Genomic DNA, 21041 nt, shown 5'->3' on the forward strand with positions numbered 1-21041 from the left:
TCGGCAGTCTGTCTGTGTCATTATCAGTTAAACCTAGTCAAGAAACTAAATCGTAAATCTGCGCAAAGGGGAGGATCTGCTTGTTCAAAGGACACGGCCATAAGGTTTTATGAGGAAACAACTACTCTGATAAAATCAGAAGGTCACTTTCTATTGATTTCTATTTCTGGACTGTCAAAGAGTTTTTGTAAGATTTATTTTGATCTTAAACTCTTTTCTCCATTAAGTTAAAAAAAAAAAAAATTAAAAACCTATAACCAAACCACTAATACCAAATAACAGTGCTGTTTATAAGCAAAGGAAAATCTGCAGTTATGGTCTAATTCACACTGAACTCGAAATCGAGACAATTAGTTTTACAAAACGAAGTAGCTTTGATGTTGGAGCTTTTCTCTGTTAAAGCAACAATTTTTCATCTGTTGAACAGTTAGATAAGAGATGAAGCAAAGCATCTGGTTTAATAAACTATGCATAATAGTTTGGGAGTTCAGATCAAATCTTCACAAACAACGTGATGTGGTTTTATGTGTTGGACTGTTTCTTAGCCTCCTGGAGTCTCTTCTACTTCCCTGTCAGCCTCAGTCGAGACTCCAGAAGTCCCTTCAGAGGTGCTGGTGGCTTGTAGGCGGACCGAGCCAGGCTATTTCCCTGTTTGCATTCTTTATGCAAAGGTATGTTTCCCAAAGTGTTGAGCTGTTTCTTTAACTCCTAATACACAGTATACGTTAGTGGGATGTTGACTTGACCCCTCAACTACTACAGTAAAAAGGTCAGGGATCTCGCCACTTAATGCGCTGGTTAATGGTTTAACTGTGTGAATGATTATGTCTGTGGTGTGATGGGGCAAAGCACCACAGGTGCAAGGGGGAACAGATGATATTGGATAATAGCTCAGTGAGTCGATGCTATCTCTCTCTTTAGAATTACTGCTAAGGTGAAACAACAATTTACCTCTTATCTGAGAGGATGATCAGAAATGAGGGCAAATATATTATGTTGTCAGTTTCCCAGATTTACCTAATACTTTTATCCCGCGAATACAGACTTTATCAAAGCTCCCAGCATGTTGAATGCTGCGGTTACGCCACTTCTGCAATCTGTTATCTTCTGTCAAGGACATTAACTCTCGGTGAACCTCCTGCTGTGGCATGATATTATCTCCCCGATCTATGCTAATCTTTGAATGGACTTGGTTGGGCTGACAAGTCAGTCCTGTAGTTACATTTATAGCACATGATCTCTGCAAACACTTCAAAACAAATTGGCCTACTTGTGTTAAGGCACCATCTTCCTTCTTTGTCTCAAGGCAGTATTGTATTCAACATGAGGCCATATGTCCGAATGTTGAACCAGAAGAAAACTTTTCAACAGGATAATGATAATGTTCCCTTTATAGGTGCTGTGTCAGGGAAAATCACATGTTTGATCATCCAAATGCGTTAAAAAAAAAAAAAAAAGTAAACAGTTTCCATGGGGTGTACTTACTTTTCACATTTCTTTAAACCTGGCAAACAGAAGGTCTAAGAGCCTTCCTGTTGTAAAAATGAAAAATCAATTGTCAGATTGGAGTAAATCTTTGGGGGGGAAAAATGAATCATCAAAGAGCATGTTTGGATAGTTCCCACAAAACTGACAATAAAATCCCTCAAGTTCCTTCTTAATTAACTGAAGGAACAAAGGAGAGGCTCAAAGAGATAAGAAGAAGTGAAGGGAGACATGACTGCCTTCAAATACCGCACCTATTGGAGGGATACACCACCAGATGGATGTCACTGATCGCTGCTTTTCTGGCAGCTCCGAGCACACAGATATGATTTGACAACAGATGCAGTCAGTCATCCCGGAGGAGGGATATCTCTCTGTGGTATTTGGGGAGATGGCTTTGACACACCATCTTAAAGAAGGAGGCTTCGGAGCTTTTTAAGTCTGGTGAGGACATATAAAAGAAAGAGAGGAGAAAGTGCGTGAGGTGTATAGTATGGAAGCAAAGACCTGACTGAGGTGGTGGAGGTGGAGCCGGACAGTAGATGAGTTTAGATTAAGGAGGGCTTGCAGTCAAGAGTGTAGGATTTTCTGTTGTTTTTCATTTTGGTTTTATCTGACTGCAGCGTTTGTTACAGTAAACGAGGTTGATCAGCCAAAGTACAGCAACTTTACTGTAATAAATAAAGTAAAATCATCAAAAGTACACCTGACAGCAGACACTCTTTACTTACACCGCTTTGAGGTACTTGTACTTCATGCTCCTACTCTATGCAACTTTGCACGGTGATTTAGCTTGACATCTAAAACATTTTCTATATTCATCTACTAAAATATGAGCTACATATACATATTTTCTTACAGATTAAACTCTTCTCTTCTCTAGGGTGGCTCCATGATCTTTGTCAGCAGGTGTCTTGGCCCTAATTTAACAACACATGTTTGATGCAAGGTAACGATCCTGGGAAGTAACAACCCACCATTAGTAGGCATTAAATAGCACTGTTTTGTTACAGTTGCAGAAAGTAGTCGCTGCAACGTTTACTTCCACGAGTCTGCCATTGGGTTTCTATCGCGGTGTGCTTTGCTGCCTCCTAGTGGCCGTAATTGGGAGGTGCATCAAGCCAGCATAGATACACGGTAAACAGTGGTAACACAAGGCATTCAAAATAAAAGTACAGCCTTTTCTATGGCTGGTTGTAAATACAGAGGAGATGCAGATAAGGCAGGTTTAAGATTATAATTATCATTGAATTCAGTATTAATTGGGTTTCTGAAATTGTCTCACTTCAAGTTTTACTTTTAAAAAAAAATATTTTACCAACTTTGCTTTTATTTTGAAAGTCCAAACCAGAAACTACCACTCTCATCCTGGTGAATTGACTGAAAAAAAAACGCCATAATTGCATCAACTGCTCTCTGTGTTGAGTTTGACGATCATAACAACAGAGGAAACACTAAATTATTCTTGAACTGGAGAATAAAGACGACTCAGCGACTCAAAATATCTCGACGGGTCTTTTTCTTTCAGTTCACTTTGCGAGGTGAGAAATGTGGAGTCTCCTGAAAGCCTGTTTGGCCTATTAATGTTACCGTTAGTTGGCTATTGTTTGGGTGACTTTGACATCATCATTTTAGACAGTTTTCCTACAAGGTTGAAAGCGTACCGTTTATTTTTTTATTTTTTTAAACTGCAGCTTTGCACATTTATTATGAAGCAAGCTGAATCACAGTTTCCTGTAACCTTGTTATAGACATACCAGGCCTGATGATGCCTTCAGGTGGCTCCTAATAATGTCAGAAATCCAAAGGTCTCTAGTCAATAATAGCCTACTAGTTTCTTCTTATGAATGGATCTTTCAGAGTAAAACTAAACTGTTATAATTTTTAATCGGGATTAAACCATCCATTTTTGTCATTGTTGATTAATCTGTCAGAAAATGGTAATATGTCCATCAAAATTTTCCATAATGACATAAAAAAAAAAAAAAATGCAGCAAGGAAAAGGAGCAGGCACAATGGATAAAATCCTCTGTGATATATATGCTTTTATGTCATATCTGTGTGATGTAATAACCTTTCTGGAAAATCAGCTATTTAATTTATTAAAAGGACCGAACTGGAATATCTTTGGCAAATCCAGAAAAAAAATCTGCAACCAGTAAATTAGATTTACACATTTATTTGCACCCAAAAGTGTCTAAATCAGATATGGGATTGGAAACATTAGAAACAGAACAAAATCTCTGATGGTAGACAAGTTTATGCTCTCAATAACTGCATATTTTTCACCCGTGAGAAAAACACTATTTTGAATGTTGCATTTATGTGTTGGGTCTTTATTATGCCCATTTGCCAATAAATGTGCAATTTAAAAAAAAAAATCCTACTCACAACAACATCTCAGTGACAAGGATCAAACACTCGAAAAGACAACCAAATAATCCTACAGATTTTAAATCACTCGAAATCTCTTTAGAAATTCATTGAACTGTATGAATTTTGCCTGATGACATTTTTTTTGTTTTTTGTTTTGGGGCAAAATAATTCACTGTATTTATGTTTAAGTGGGAGAGATCATCTAACGGCTGCTTTCTTTACTTCAGGCTGTCCGTACCCAGTTGTAGACACAATGGGACGTATCTTCCTAGATCACATCGGCGGGACTCGCCTCTTCTCCTGTGCCAACTGTGACACCATCCTGACCAACCGAACTGAGCTCATCTCCACCCGCTTCACAGGAGCGACCGGCCGAGCTTTCCTCTTCAACAAGGTACCTGCGCATCGCTTCCTTCACATGAAGTACACCAGTCATCAAAGACAACAATGCTTTTTGTGCTGCTGTAATTTAACTGGACTGTTGTTAACATGCAGAAACACACATCTTTGGATGATGTGGTCGGACTTTAACCTGAGCCAGATGTTTCAGTTCGTGTTAACACTGAGATATACTGTGCGTATAGCTCGGTAGATTGTAAATAAATTTCACTATCCATATCATGATCAGTTTCTCATTTGCTGCCAGATGCCAGCAAGCATTTCAAATTAACAGTAACAGATTAAAAATGAGCATGAACGCAGTTTTTTTTAAATGTTTTTATCCAGTACAAGGGGAAAAAAAGGGTCTAATTTCCCAAAACAACGCAAAGAACATCAAGATATAATTGTGGATATCATTAAAACATGGCATGGGGCAGTTTTAAGCAAAAATGCCAAATGTTCCAGGGTTCCAGTTTCTTAAATATGAGGATTTTTAGCTTTTCTCTGTTTTTATATCATTGTGGTTTAATATCTTTTGGGTTTTAGGCTTGATTGAACCAAAAAAAATCTAAACATTTTAAACTTGTCAGCTTTGGCTCACTTGAGTTCTGTTTACTTTGTATCTACATTTATTCCTATTCAACTCTGAAATGTTTTCTTAAATGATTTGACTTTACTTTGCTTGAAAAACCCAATAAATCCCCTGTATAGAAGCAGTTAACCGTTACAGTGACATATGTGCGATTGCTGCTCTCCAGGTTGTGAATCTGCAGCACAGCGAGGTGCAGGACAGAGTCATGCTGACAGGGAGACACATGGTGCGCGACGTCAGCTGCAAGAACTGCAACAGCAAGCTGGGCTGGATGTACGAGTTCGCCACCGAGGAAAGTCAGCGCTACAAGGAGGGCCGAGTCATCCTGGAGAGGGCGCTGGTGAGGGAGAGTGAAGGCTTCGAACACGTTCCCTCCGACAACTCCTGAGCTCGCTCCAGTTACTGCCGGGCAATGCTCAATCCGTGCGCACGACCGCTTTCCCTCCAGCAGTAGTGCCTGGACTTGCATGGACCGTGTTCCATTTGTGATTAGAGTTACACCAAAAAAAATATCACAGGCTGGGTGTTTGTGGGAAGATGAAACAGGAAGTGGTGGATATTGTCCCTTAAGTTTCAACATCTCGGGATTTCTCTTGAGAGAGGAAATGCTGTTGCCTTTCTTCCCATTTAAGATCGCCTACTGTTTCAATGTGTGCCCAATGTGACGCGTAGGTGTGGTGGGATGTTGGCCACTGTCGGACCAAGAGGAATTGCTCATACAGTTGGTGAATCTTACCAGAAGACTGGGCCAGTTGAGACTATTGATGCTGTTGGATTTAGTGAAATAAAGTTAGTCGCTAAACATTATGCTACAAAACATTCCTTTTCAAGCAAGTGTTCAATGTGATAGTTTGCTGGAAATTGTTTAATTGTCAAATAAGTATTACATTACTTTTCAATGTTAGCTGTGTCAGAGTGTTCCTTATTATAACATTAAAAAAAAAACTTGTAATATTAATTGATCATGTTGATGTCACTTTCACTGAACCTTGTATCAGTTTCAGCCTATGAGATTTTCATCCACTTTATTTATCTTCTGAAAATGATGAGAAAGTTCGTCAGAATGTGTTTTACAGCGATAGAAAAAGCTAAATTTGTTCATTTCAATATGTTCAAATCAACAATAAGTACGCATTTGCTGCAAAGATCTTCCATCCGTCTGATTTACTGATCCTATGTCAATGGGTTCTTCAGTTTTAAAGCCAGTGGTGTAACCATAATATTTACATTGGGGGGTCGAAATGACATTTGCCCCCGCTAAGACCCCGCTGTGATTATATATATATATATATACATATAAGTATATAGATATTGAAAATGTGTCCTCCAAAAAATCATAAAAAAGTCATCCAAACTGACTGAAAAACCAAAAAACCTAAAAAATAAGTATAGTATGTTGTGTTATGTTTGAACAGAGCAGGACTCAAACCGTAGTATGATGGGTTTTTTCGGCCCAAAAAATTTTAAAATACTTAAGACATCAGTATGTCGTACAGTGGTTAGTGCTGCTGCCTTGCAGGCAGAAGGCCATGGGTTTGAGTCCAACTGGAAGCAATGTATGTATTTGTCAAAAAAGTCATGACCTTTTTTTTCCGCCCAAAAAATAAAAAAATACTTAATACTTTAGTATGTCGTCCAAACCATCACACTATAGTATGACTTTTTCTTCGACCCAAAAATCACCAAAAAGTCATACGAAGGCCATGGGTTCGAGTCCAACTGGAAGCAATGTCTGTATTTGTCAAAAAAGTCATACTATAGTATGACATTTTGTTTTGGCCCAAAAAAATTAAAATACTTAATACTTTAATATGTTGTCTAAAATATGAAGAAAAACTCATGCCATAGTATGTCGTCCAAACCATCACACTATAGTATGACTTTTTCGTCGACCCAATAATAACCAAAAAGTCATACTATAGTATGACATTTTGTTTTAGCCCAAAAAAATTAAAATACTTAATACTTTAATATGTTGTCTAAAATATGAAGAAAAAGTCATACCGTAGTGTTTCGTCCACAACGTCATACTATAGTACGACTTTTTTTTCATCCCAAAAATTTGAAGTTATGCTAAGGCATGTTGTCAAATAAACCTGAAAAAACCCATTCTATACAAATACAGGCACAATGGTACAGTGGTAAGTGCTGCTGCCTTGCAGTCAGAAGACCATGGGTTTGAGTCCAACTGGAAGCAATGTATGTATTTGTCAAAAAAGTCATGACCTTTTTTTTCTGCCCAAAAAATTAAAAGTACTTAATGTTTAATAATAGTATGTTGTCTAAAATATGAAGAAAAACTCATGCCATAGTATGTCGTCCAAAACATCACACTATAGTATGACTTTTTCATCTACCCAAAAATCACCAAAAAGTCATACTATAATATGACATTTTGTTTTGGCCCAAAAAAATTAAAATACTTAATACTTTAATATGTTGTCTAAAATATGAAGGAAAACCTCATGCCATCGTATGTCGTCCAAACCATCACACTATAGTATGACTTTTTCATCTACCCAAAAATCACCAAAAAGTCACACTATAGTATGACATTTTGTTTTGGCCCAAAAAAATTAAATTACTTAATACTTTAATATGTTGTCTAAAATATGAAGAAAAACTCATGCCATAGTATGTCGTCCAAAACATCACACTATAGTATGACTTTTTCATCTACCCAAAAATCACCAAAAAGTCATACTATAATATGACATTTTGTTTTGGCCCAAAAAAATTAAAATACTTAATACTTTAATATGTTGTCTAAAATATGAAGAAAAAGTCATACCGTAGTGTTTCGTCCACAACGCCATACTATAGTACGACTTTTTTTTCATCCCAAAAATTTGAAGTTATGCTAAGGCATGTTGTCAAATAAACCTGAAAAAACACATTCTATACAAATACAGGCACAATGGTACAGTGGTTAGTGCTGCTGCCTTGCAGTCAGAAGGCCATGGGTTTGAGTCCAACTGGAAGCAATGTATGTATTTGTCAAAAAATTCATGACCTTTTTTTTCCGCCCAAAAAATTAAAAATACTTAATACTTTAATGTGTTGTCTAAAATATGAAGAAAAACTCATGCCACAGTATGTCGTCCAAACCATCACACTATAGTATGACTTTTTCATCCACCCAAAAATCACCAAAAAGTCATACTATAGTATGACATTTTGTTTTGGCCCAAAAAAATTAAAATACTTAATACTTTAATATGTTGTCTAAAATATGAAGAAAAACTCATGCCATAGTATGTCGTCCAAAACATCACACTATAGTATGACTTTTTCATCCACCCAAAAATCACCAAAAAGTCATACTATAGTATGACATTTTGTTTTGGCCCAAAAAAATTAAAATACTTAATACTTTAATATGTTGTCTAAAATATGAAGAAAAACTCATGCCATCGTATGTCGTCCAAAACATCACACTATAGTGTGACTTTTTCATCTACCCAATAATAACCAAAAAGTCATACTATAGTATGACATTTTGTTTTGGCCCAAAAAAATTAAAATACTTAATACTTTAATATGTTGTCTAAAATATGAAGAAAAAGTCATACCGTAGTGTTTAGTCCACAACGTCATACGATAGTACGACTTTTTTTTCATCCCAAAAATTTGAAGTTATGCTAAGGCATGTTGTCAAATAAACCTGAAAAAACCCATTCTGTACAAATACAGGCACAATGGTACAGTGGTTAGTGCTGCTCCCTTGCAGTCAGAAGGCCATGGGTTTGAGTCCAACTGGAAGCAATGTATGTATATGTCAAAAATTCATGACCTTTTTTTTCCGCCCAAAAAATTAAAAATACTTAATATTTAATAATAGTATGTTGTCTAAAATATGAAGAAAAACTCATGCCATAGTATGTCGTCCAAACCATCACACTATAGTATGACTTTTTCATCGACCCAAAAATCAACAAAAAGTCCTACTATAGTATGACATTTTGTTTTGGCCCAAAAAAATTAAAATACTTAATACTTTAATATGCTGTCTAAAATATGAAGAAAAACTCATGCCATAGTATGTCGTCCAAAACATCACACTATAGTATGACTTTTTCATCCACCCAGAAATCACCAAAAAGTCATACTATAGTATGACATTTTGTTTTGGCCCAAAAAAATTAAAATACTTAATACTTTAATATGTTGTCTAAAATATGAAGAAAAACTCATGCCATAGTATGTCGTCCAAAACATCACACTATAGTATGACTTTCTCATCTACCCCAAAATCACCAAAAAGTCATACTATAGTATGACATTTTGTTTTGGCCCAAAAAAATTAAAATACTTAATACTTTAATATGTTGTCTAAAATATGAAGAAAAACTCATGCCATCGTATGTCGTCCAAAACATCACACTATAGTATGACTTTCTCATCGACCCAAAAATCACCAAAAAGTCATACTATAATATGACATTTTGTTTTGGCCCAAAAAAATTAAAATACTTAATACTTTAATATGTTGTCTAAAATATGAAGAAAAAGTCATACCGTAGTGTTTCGTCCACAGCGTCATACGATAGTACGACTTTTTTTTCATCCCAAAAATTTGAAGTTATGCTAAGGCATGTTGTCAAATAAACCTGAAAAAACCCATTCTATACAAATACAGGCACAATGGTACAGTGGTTAGTGCTGCTCCCTTGCACTCAGAAGGCCATGGGTTTGAGTCCAACTGGAAGCAATGTATGTATATGTCAAAAATTCATGACCTTTTTTTTCCGCCCAAAAAATTAAAAATACTTAATATTTAATAATAGTATGTTGTCTAAAATATGAAGAAAAACTCATGCCATAGTATGTCGTCCAAACCATCACACTATAGTATGACTTTTTCATCGACCCAAAAATCAACAAAAAGTCATACTATAGTATGACATTTTGTTTTGGCCCAAAAAAATTAAAATACTTAATACTTTAATATGTTGTCTAAAATATGAAGAAAAACTCATGCCATAGTATGTCGTCCAAAACATCACACTATAGTATGACTTTTTCATCTACCCAAAAATCACCAAAAAGTCATACTATAATATGACATTTTGTTTTGGCCCAAAAAAATTAAATTACTTAATACTTTAATATGTTGTCTAAAATATGAAGAAAAACTCATGCCATAGTATGTCGTCCAAAACATCACACTATAGTATGACTTTTTCATCTACCCAAAAATCACCAAAAAGTCATACTATAATATGACATTTTGTTTTGGCCCAAAAAAATTAAAATACTTAATACTTTAATATGTTGTCTAAAATATGAAGAAAAACTCATGCCATAGTATGTCGTCCAAAACATCACACTATAGTATGACTTTTTCATCTACCCAAAAATCACCAAAAAGTCATACTATAATATGACATTTTGTTTTGGCCCAAAAAAATTAAAATACTTAATACTTTAATATGTTGTCTAAAATATGAAGAAAAACTCATGCCATAGTATGTCGTCCAAAACATCACACTATAGTATGACTTTTTCATCTACCCAAAAATCACCAAAAAGTCATACTATAATATGACATTTTGTTTTGGCCCAAAAAAATTAAAATACTTAATACTTTAATATGTTGTCTAAAATATGAAGAAAAACTCATGCCATCGTATGTCGTCCAAACCATCACACTATAGTATGACTTTTTCATCTACCCCAAAATCACCAAAAAGTCATACTAAAATATGACATTTTGTTTTGGCCCAAAAAAATTAAAATACTTAATACTTTAATATGTTGTCTAAAATATGAAGAAAAAGTCATACCGTAGTGTTTCGTCCACAACGCCATACTATAGTACGACTTTTTTTTCATCCCAAAAATTTGAAGTTATGCTAAGGCATGTTGTCAAATAAACCTGAAAAAACCCATTCTATACAAATACAGGCACAATGGTACAGTGGTAAGTGCTGCTGCCTTGCAGTCAGAAGACCATGGGTTTGAGTCCAACTGGAAGCAATGTATGTATTTGTCAAAAAAGTCATGACCTTTTTTTTCTGCCCAAAAAATTAAAAGTACTTAATGTTTAATAATAGTATGTTGTCTAAAATATGAAGAAAAACTCATGCCATAGTATGTCGTCCAAAACATCACACTATAGTATGACTTTTTCATCTACCCAAAAATCACCAAAAAGTCATACTATAATATGACATTTTGTTTTGGCCCAAAAAAATTAAAATACTTAATACTTTAATATGTTGTCTAAAATATGAAGGAAAACCTCATGCCATCGTATGTCGTCCAAACCATCACACTATAGTATGACTTTTTCATCTACCCAAAAATCACCAAAAAGTCACACTATAGTATGACATTTTGTTTTGGCCCAAAAAAATTAAATTACTTAATACTTTAATATGTTGTCTAAAATATGAAGAAAAACTCATGCCATAGTATGTCGTCCAAAACATCACACTATAGTATGACTTTTTCATCTACCCAAAAATCACCAAAAAGTCATACTATAATATGACATTTTGTTTTGGCCCAAAAAAATTAAAATACTTAATACTTTAATATGTTGTCTAAAATATGAAGAAAAAGTCATACCGTAGTGTTTCGTCCACAACGCCATACTATAGTACGACTTTTTTTTCATCCCAAAAATTTGAAGTTATGCTAAGGCATGTTGTCAAATAAACCTGAAAAAACACATTCTATACAAATACAGGCACAATGGTACAGTGGTTAGTGCTGCTGCCTTGCAGTCAGAAGGCCATGGGTTTGAGTCCAACTGGAAGCAATGTATGTATTTGTCAAAAAATTCATGACCTTTTTTTTCCGCCCAAAAAATTAAAAATACTTAATACTTTAATGTGTTGTCTAAAATATGAAGAAAAACTCATGCCACAGTATGTCGTCCAAACCATCACACTATAGTATGACTTTTTCATCCACCCAAAAATCACCAAAAAGTCATACTATAGTATGACATTTTGTTTTGGCCCAAAAAAATTAAAATACTTAATACTTTAATATGTTGTCTAAAATATGAAGAAAAACTCATGCCATAGTATGTCGTCCAAAACATCACACTATAGTATGACTTTTTCATCCACCCAAAAATCACCAAAAAGTCATACTATAGTATGACATTTTGTTTTGGCCCAAAAAAATTAAAATACTTAATACTTTAATATGTTGTCTAAAATATGAAGAAAAACTCATGCCATCGTATGTCGTCCAAAACATCACACTATAGTGTGACTTTTTCATCTACCCAATAATAACCAAAAAGTCATACTATAGTATGACATTTTGTTTTGGCCCAAAAAAATTAAAATACTTAATACTTTAATATGTTGTCTAAAATATGAAGAAAAAGTCATACCGTAGTGTTTAGTCCACAACGTCATACGATAGTACGACTTTTTTTTCATCCCAAAAATTTGAAGTTATGCTAAGGCATGTTGTCAAATAAACCTGAAAAAACCCATTCTGTACAAATACAGGCACAATGGTACAGTGGTTAGTGCTGCTCCCTTGCAGTCAGAAGGCCATGGGTTTGAGTCCAACTGGAAGCAATGTATGTATATGTCAAAAATTCATGACCTTTTTTTTCCGCCCAAAAAATTAAAAATACTTAATATTTAATAATAGTATGTTGTCTAAAATATGAAGAAAAACTCATGCCATAGTATGTCGTCCAAACCATCACACTATAGTATGACTTTTTCATCGACCCAAAAATCAACAAAAAGTCCTACTATAGTATGACATTTTGTTTTGGCCCAAAAAAATTAAAATACTTAATACTTTAATATGCTGTCTAAAATATGAAGAAAAACTCATGCCATAGTATGTCGTCCAAAACATCACACTATAGTATGACTTTTTCATCCACCCAGAAATCACCAAAAAGTCATACTATAGTATGACATTTTGTTTTGGCCCAAAAAAATTAAAATACTTAATACTTTAATATGTTGTCTAAAATATGAAGAAAAACTCATGCCATAGTATGTCGTCCAAAACATCACACTATAGTATGACTTTCTCATCTACCCCAAAATCACCAAAAAGTCATACTATAGTATGACATTTTGTTTTGGCCCAAAAAAATTAAAATACTTAATACTTTAATATGTTGTCTAAAATATGAAGAAAAACTCATGCCATCGTATGTCGTCCAAAACATCACACTATAGTATGACTTTCTCATCGACCCAAAAATCACCAAAAAGTCATACTATAATATGACATTTTGTTTTGGCCCAAAAAAATTAAAATACTTAATACTTTAATATGTTGTCTAAAATATGAAGAAAAAGTCATACCGTAGTGTTTCGTCCACAGCGTCATACGATAGTACGACTTTTTTTTCATCCCAAAAATTTGAAGTTATGCTAAGGCATGTTGTCAAATAAACCTGAAAAAACCCATTCTATACAAATACAGGCACAATGGTACAGTGGTTAGTGCTGCTCCCTTGCACTCAGAAGGCCATGGGTTTGAGTCCAACTGGAAGCAATGTATGTATATGTCAAAAATTCATGACCTTTTTTTTCCGCCCAAAAAATTAAAAATACTTAATATTTAATAATAGTATGTTGTCTAAAATATGAAGAAAAACTCATGCCATAGTATGTCGTCCAAACCATCACACTATAGTATGACTTTTTCATCGACCCAAAAATCAACAAAAAGTCATACTATAGTATGACATTTTGTTTTGGCCCAAAAAAATTAAAATACTTAATACTTTAATATGTTGTCTAAAATATGAAGAAAAACTCATGCCATAGTATGTCGTCCAAAACATCACACTATAGTATGACTTTTTCATCTACCCAAAAATCACCAAAAAGTCATACTATAATATGACATTTTGTTTTGGCCCAAAAAAATTAAATTACTTAATACTTTAATATGTTGTCTAAAATATGAAGAAAAACTCATGCCATAGTATGTCGTCCAAAACATCACACTATAGTATGACTTTTTCATCTACCCAAAAATCACCAAAAAGTCATACTATAATATGACATTTTGTTTTGGCCCAAAAAAATTAAAATACTTAATACTTTAATATGTTGTCTAAAATATGAAGAAAAACTCATGCCATAGTATGTCGTCCAAAACATCACACTATAGTATGACTTTTTCATCTACCCAAAAATCACCAAAAAGTCATACTATAATATGACATTTTGTTTTGGCCCAAAAAAATTAAATTACTTAATACTTTAATATGTTGTCTAAAATATGAAGAAAAACTCATGCCATAGTATGTCGTCCAAAACATCACACTATAGTATGACTTTTTCATCTACCCAAAAATCACCAAAAAGTCATACTATAATATGACATTTTGTTTTGGCCCAAAAAAATTAAAATACTTAATACTTTAATATGTTGTCTAAAATATGAAGAAAAACTCATGCCATCGTATGTCGTCCAAAACATCACACTATAGTATGACTTTCTCATCGACCCAAAAATCACCAAAAAGTCATACTATAGTATGACATTTTGTTTTGGCCCAAAAAAATTAAAATACTTAATACTTTAATATGTTGTCTAAAATATGAAGAAAAAGTCATACCGTAGTGTTTCGTCCACAACGTCACACGATAGTACGACTTTTTTTTCATCCCAAAAATTTGAAGTTATGCTAAGGCATGTTGTCAAATAAACCTGAAAAAACCCACTCTATACAAATACAGGCACAATGGTACAGTGGTTAGTGCTGCTCCCTTGCAGTCAGAAGGCCATGGGTTTGAGTCCAACTGGAAGCAATGTAAGTATATGTCAAAAATTCATGACCTTTTTTTTCCGCCCAAAAAAATTAAAAATACTTAATATTTAATAATAGTATGTTGTCTAAAATATGAAGAAAAACTCATGCCATAGTATATCGTCCAAACCATCACACTATAGTATGACTTTTTCATCGACCCAAAAATCAACAAAAAGTCATACGAAGGCCATGGGTTCGAGTCCAACTGGAAGCAATGTCTGTATTTGTCAAAAAAGTCATACTATAGTATGACATTTTGTTTTGGCCCAAAAAAATTAAAATACTTAATACTTTAATATGTTGTCTAAAATATGAAGAAAAACTCATGCCATAGTATGTCGTCCAAACCATCACACTATAGTATGACTTTTTCGTCGACCCAATAATAACCAAAAAGTCATACTATAGTATGACATTTTGTTTTAGCCCAAAAAAATTAAAATACTTAATACTTTAATATGTTGTCTAAAATATGAAGAAAAAGTCATACCGTAGTGTTTCGTCCACAACGTCATACTATAGTACGACTTTTTTTTCATCCCAAAAATTTGAAGTTATGCTAAGGCATGTTGTCAAATAAACCTGAAAAAACCCATTCTATACAAATACAGGCACAATGGTACAGTGGTAAGTGCTGCTGCCTTGCAGTCAGAAGACCATGGGTTTGAGTCCAACTGGAAGCAATGTATGTATTTGTCAAAAAAGTCATGACCTTTTTTTTCTGCCCAAAAAATTAAAAGTACTTAATGTTTAATAATAGTATGTTGTCTAAAATATGAAGAAAAACTCATGCCATAGTATGTCGTCCAAACCATCACACTATAGTATGACTTTTTCATCGACCCAAAAATCAACAAAAAGTCATACTATAGTATGACATTTTGTTTTGGCCCAAAAAAATTAAAATACTTAATACTTTAATATGCTGTCTAAAATATGAAGAAAAACTCATGCCATAGTATGTCGTCCAAAACATCACACTATAGTATGACTTTCTCATCTACCCAAAAATCACCAAAAAGTCATACTATAGTATGACATTTTGTTTTGGCCCAAAAAAATTAAAATACTTAATACTTTAATATGTTGTCTAAAATATGAAGAAAAACTCATGCCATAGTATGTCGTCCAAAACATCACACTATAGTATGACTTTTTCATCTACCCAAAAATCACCAAAAAGTCATACTATAATATGACATTTTGTTTTGGCCCAAAAAAATTAAAATACTTAATACTTTAATATGTTGTCTAAAATATGAAGAAAAACTCATGCCATCGTATGTCGTCCAAACCATCACACTATAGTATGACTTTTTCATCTACCCCAAAATCACCAAAAAGTCATACTAAAATATGACATTTTGTTTTGGCCCAAAAAAATTAAAATACTTAATACTTTAATATGTTGTCTAAAATATGAAGAAAAAGTCATACCGTAGTGTTTCGTCCACAACGCCATACTATAGTACGACTTTTTTTTCATCCCAAAAATTTGAAGTTATGCTAAGGCATGTTGCCAAATAAACCTGAAAAAACCTATTCTATACAAATACAGGCACAATGGTACAGTGGTTAGTGCTGCTCCCTTGCAGTCAGAAGGCCATGGGTTTGAGTCCAACTGGAAGCAATGTAAGTATATGTCAAAAATTCATGACCTTTTTTTTCCGCCCAAAAAATTAAAAATACTTAATATTTAATAATAGTATGTTGTCTAAAATATGAAGAAAAACTCATGCCATAGTATATCGTCCAAACCATCACACTATAGTATGACTTTTTCATCGACCCAAAAATCAACAAAAAGTCATACGAAGGCCATGGGTTCGAGTCCAACTGGAAGCAATGTCTGTATTTGTCAAAAAAGTCATACTATAGTATGACATTTTGTTTTGGCCCAAAAAAATTAAAATACTTAATACTTTAATATGTTGTCTAAAATATGAAGAAAAACTCATGCCATAGTATGTCGTCCAAACCATCACACTATAGTATGACTTTTTCGTCGACCCAATAATAACCAAAAAGTCATACTATAGTATGACATTTTGTTTTAGCCCAAAAAAATTAAAATACTTAATACTTTAATATGTTGTCTAAAATATGAAGAAAAAGTCATACCGTAGTGTTTCGTCCACAACGTCATACTATAGTACGACTTTTTTTTCATCCCAAAAATTTGAAGTTATGCTAAGGCATGTTGTCAAATAAACCTGAAAAAACCCATTCTATACAAATACAGGCACAATGGTACAGTGGTAAGTGCTGCTGCCTTGCAGTCAGAAGACCATGGGTTTGAGTCCAACTGGAAGCAATGTATGTATTTGTCAAAAAAGTCATGACCTTTTTTTTCTGCCCAAAAAATTAAAAGTACTTAATGTTTAATAATAGTATGTTGTCTAAAATATGAAGAAAAACTCATGCCATAGTATGTCGTCCAAAACATCACACTATAGTATGACTTTTTCATCTACCCAAAAATCACCAAAAAGTCATACTATAATATGACATTTTGTTTTGGCCCAAAAAAATTAAAATACTTAATACTTTAATATGTTGTCTAAAATATGAAGGAAAACCTCATGCCATCGTATGTCGTCCAAACCATCACACTATAGTATGACTTTTTCATCTACCCAAAAATCACCAAAAAGTCACACTATAGTATGACATTTTGTTTTGGCCCAAAAAAATTAAATTACTTAATACTTTAATATGTTGTCTAAAATATGAAGAAAAACTCATGCCATAGTATGTCGTCCAAAACATCACACTATAGTATGACTTTTTCATCTACCCAAAAATCACCAAAAAGTCATACTATAATATGACATTTTGTTTTGGCCCAAAAAAATTAAAATACTTAATACTTTAATATGTTGTCTAAAATATGAAGAAAAAGTCATACCGTAGTGTTTCGTCCACAACGCCATACTATAGTACGACTTTTTTTTCATCCCAAAAATTTGAAGTTATGCTAAGGCATGTTGTCAAATAAACCTGAAAAAACACATTCTATACAAATACAGGCACAATGGTACAGTGGTTAGTGCTGCTGCCTTGCAGTCAGAAGGCCATGGGTTTGAGTCCAACTGGAAGCAATGTATGTATTTGTCAAAAAATTCATGACCTTTTTTTTCCGCCCAAAAAATTAAAAATACTTAATACTTTAATGTGTTGTCTAAAATATGAAGAAAAACTCATGCCACAGTATGTCGTCCAAACCATCACACTATAGTATGACTTTTTCATCCACCCAAAAATCACCAAAAAGTCATACTATAGTATGACATTTTGTTTTGGCCCAAAAAAATTAAAATACTTAATACTTTAATATGTTGTCTAAAATATGAAGAAAAACTCATGCCATAGTATGTCGTCCAAAACATCACACTATAGTATGACTTTTTCATCCACCCAAAAATCACCAAAAAGTCATACTATAGTATGACATTTTGTTTTGGCCCAAAAAAATTAAAATACTTAATACTTTAATATGTTGTCTAAAATATGAAGAAAAACTCATGCCATCGTATGTCGTCCAAAACATCACACTATAGTGTGACTTTTTCATCTACCCAATAATAACCAAAAAGTCATACTATAATATGACATTTTGTTTTGGCCCAAAAAAATTAAAATACTTAATACTTTAATATGTTGTCTAAAATATGAAGAAAAAGTCATACCGTAGTGTTTAGTCCACAACGTCATACGATAGTACGACTTTTTTTTCATCCCAAAAATTTGAAGTTATGCTAAGGCATGTTGTCAAATAAACCTGAAAAAACCCATTCTGTACAAATACAGGCACAATGGTACAGTGGTTAGTGCTGCTCCCTTGCAGTCAGAAGGCCATGGGTTTGAGTCCAACTGGAAGCAATGTATGTATATGTCAAAAATTCATGACCTTTTTTTTCCGCCCAAAAAATTAAAAATACTTAATATTTAATAATAGTATGTTGTCTAAAATATGAAGAAAAACTCATGCCATAGTATGTCGTCCAAACCATCACACTATAGTATGACTTTTTCATCGACCCAAAAATCAACAAAAAGTCCTACTATAGTATGACATTTTGTTTTGGCCCAAAAAAATTAAAATACTTAATACTTTAATATGCTGTCTAAAATATGAAGAAAAACTCATGCCATAGTATGTCGTCCAAAACATCACACTATAGTATGACTTTTTCATCCACCCAGAAATCACCAAAAAGTCATACTATAGTATGACATTTTGTTTTGGCCCAAAAAAATTAAAATACTTAATACTTTAATATGTTGTCTAAAATATGAAGAAAAACTCATGCCATAGTATGTCGTCCAAAACATCACACTATAGTATGACTTTCTCATCTACCCCAAAATCACCAAAAAGTCATACTATAGTATGACATTTTGTTTTGGCCCAAAAAAATTAAAATACTTAATACTTTAATATGTTGTCTAAAATATGAAGAAAAACTCATGCCATCGTATGTCGTCCAAAACATCACACTATAGTATGACTTTCTCATCGACCCAAAAATCACCAAAAAGTCATACTATAATATGACATTTTGTTTTGGCCCAAAAAAATTAAAATACTTAATACTTTAATATGTTGTCTAAAATATGAAGAAAAAGTCATACCGTAGTGTTTCGTCCACAGCGTCATACGATAGTACGACTTTTTTTTCATCCCAAAAATTTGAAGTTATGCTAAGGCATGTTGTCAAATAAACCTGAAAAAACCCATTCTATACAAATACAGGCACAATGGTACAGTGGTTAGTGCTGCTCCCTTGCACTCAGAAGGCCATGGGTTTGAGTCCAACTGGAAGCAATGTATGTATATGTCAAAAATTCATGACCTTTTTTTTCCGCCCAAAAAATTAAAAATACTTAATATTTAATAATAGTATGTTGTCTAAAATATGAAGAAAAACTCATGCCATAGTATGTCGTCCAAACCATCACACTATAGTATGACTTTTTCATCGACCCAAAAATCAACAAAAAGTCATACTATAGTATGACATTTTGTTTTGGCCCAAAAAAATTAAAATACTTAATACTTTAATATGTTGTCTAAAATATGAAGAAAAACTCATGCCATAGTATGTCGTCCAAAACATCACACTATAGTATGACTTTTTCATCTACCCAAAAATCACCAAAAAGTCATACTATAATATGACATTTTGTTTTGGCCCAAAAAAATTAAATTACTTAATACTTTAATATGTTGTCTAAAATATGAAGAAAAACTCATGCCATAGTATGTCGTCCAAAACATCACACTATAGTATGACTTTTTCATCTACCCAAAAATCACCAAAAAGTCATACTATAGTATGACATTTTGTTTTGGCCCAAAAAAATTAAAATACTTAATACTTTAATATGTTGTCTAAAATATGAAGAAAAACTCATGCCATAGTATGTCGTCCAAAACATCACACTATAGTATGACTTTTTCATCTACCCAAAAATCACCAAAAAGTCATACTATAATATGACATTTTGTTTTGGCCCAAAAAAATTAAAATACTTAATACTTTAATATGTTGTCTAAAATATGAAGAAAAACTCATGCCATAGTATGTCGTCCAAACCATCACACTATAGTATGACTTTTTCATCTACCCCAAAATCACCAAAAAGTCATACTATAATATGACATTTTGTTTTGGCCCAAAAAAATTAAAATACTTAATACTTTAATATGTTGTCTAAAATATGAAGAAAAACTCATGCCATCGTATGTCGTCCAAAACATCACACTATAGTATGACTTTCTCATCGACCCAAAAATCACCAAAAAGTCATACTATAGTATGACATTTTGTTTTGGCCCAAAAAAATTAAAATACTTAATACTTTAATATGTTGTCTAAAATATGAAGAAAAAGTCATACCGTAGTGTTTCGTCCACAACGTCATACGATAGTACGACTTTTTTTTCATCCCAAAAATTTGAAGTTATGCTAAGGCATGTTGTCAAATAAACCTGAAAAAACCCATTCTATACAAATACAGGCACAATGGTACAGTGGTTAGTGCTGCTCCCTTGCACTCAGAAGGCCATGGGTTTGAGTCCAACTGGAAGCAATGTATGTATATGTCAAAAATTCATGACCTTTTTTTTCCGCCCAAAAAATTAAAAATACTTAATATTTAATAATAGTATGTTGTCTAAAATATGAAGAAAAACTCATGCCATAGTATGTCGTCCAAACCATCACACTATAGTATGACTTTTTCATCGACCCAAAAATCAACAAAAAGTCATACTATAGTATGACATTTTGTTTTGGCCCAAAAAAATTAAAATACTTAATACTTTAATATGCTGTCTAAAATATGAAGAAAAACTCATGCCATAGTATGTCGTCCAAAACATCACACTATAGTATGACTTTCTCATCTACCCAAAAATCACCAAAAAGTCATACTATA

At 33.2% G+C, this 21041-nt stretch overlaps 1 protein-coding gene across 1 annotated transcript; it reads left to right on the top strand.

Moving 5' to 3' along the window:
• The first annotated feature begins 2875 nt into the window (after positions 1-2875).
• On the top strand, positions 2876-5792 carry LOC138205676 (protein yippee-like 5). Its single transcript, XM_069161810.1, has 3 exons — positions 2876-3026; positions 4089-4255; positions 5001-5792. Exons 2-3 carry the CDS (start codon positions 4115-4117, stop codon positions 5220-5222), a joined length of 363 nt encoding a protein of 120 aa, XP_069017911.1. The 5' UTR covers positions 2876-3026; positions 4089-4114; the 3' UTR covers positions 5223-5792.
• The last annotated feature ends 15249 nt before the right edge of the window (positions 5793-21041 follow it).

The sequence above is a fragment of the Embiotoca jacksoni genome, unplaced genomic scaffold (assembly GCF_022577435.1).
Source record: "Embiotoca jacksoni isolate LCO1_2020_lvr unplaced genomic scaffold, fEmbJac1.0.p SCAF_29, whole genome shotgun sequence".
NCBI classification, from domain to species: domain Eukaryota; kingdom Metazoa; phylum Chordata; class Actinopteri; family Embiotocidae; genus Embiotoca; species Embiotoca jacksoni.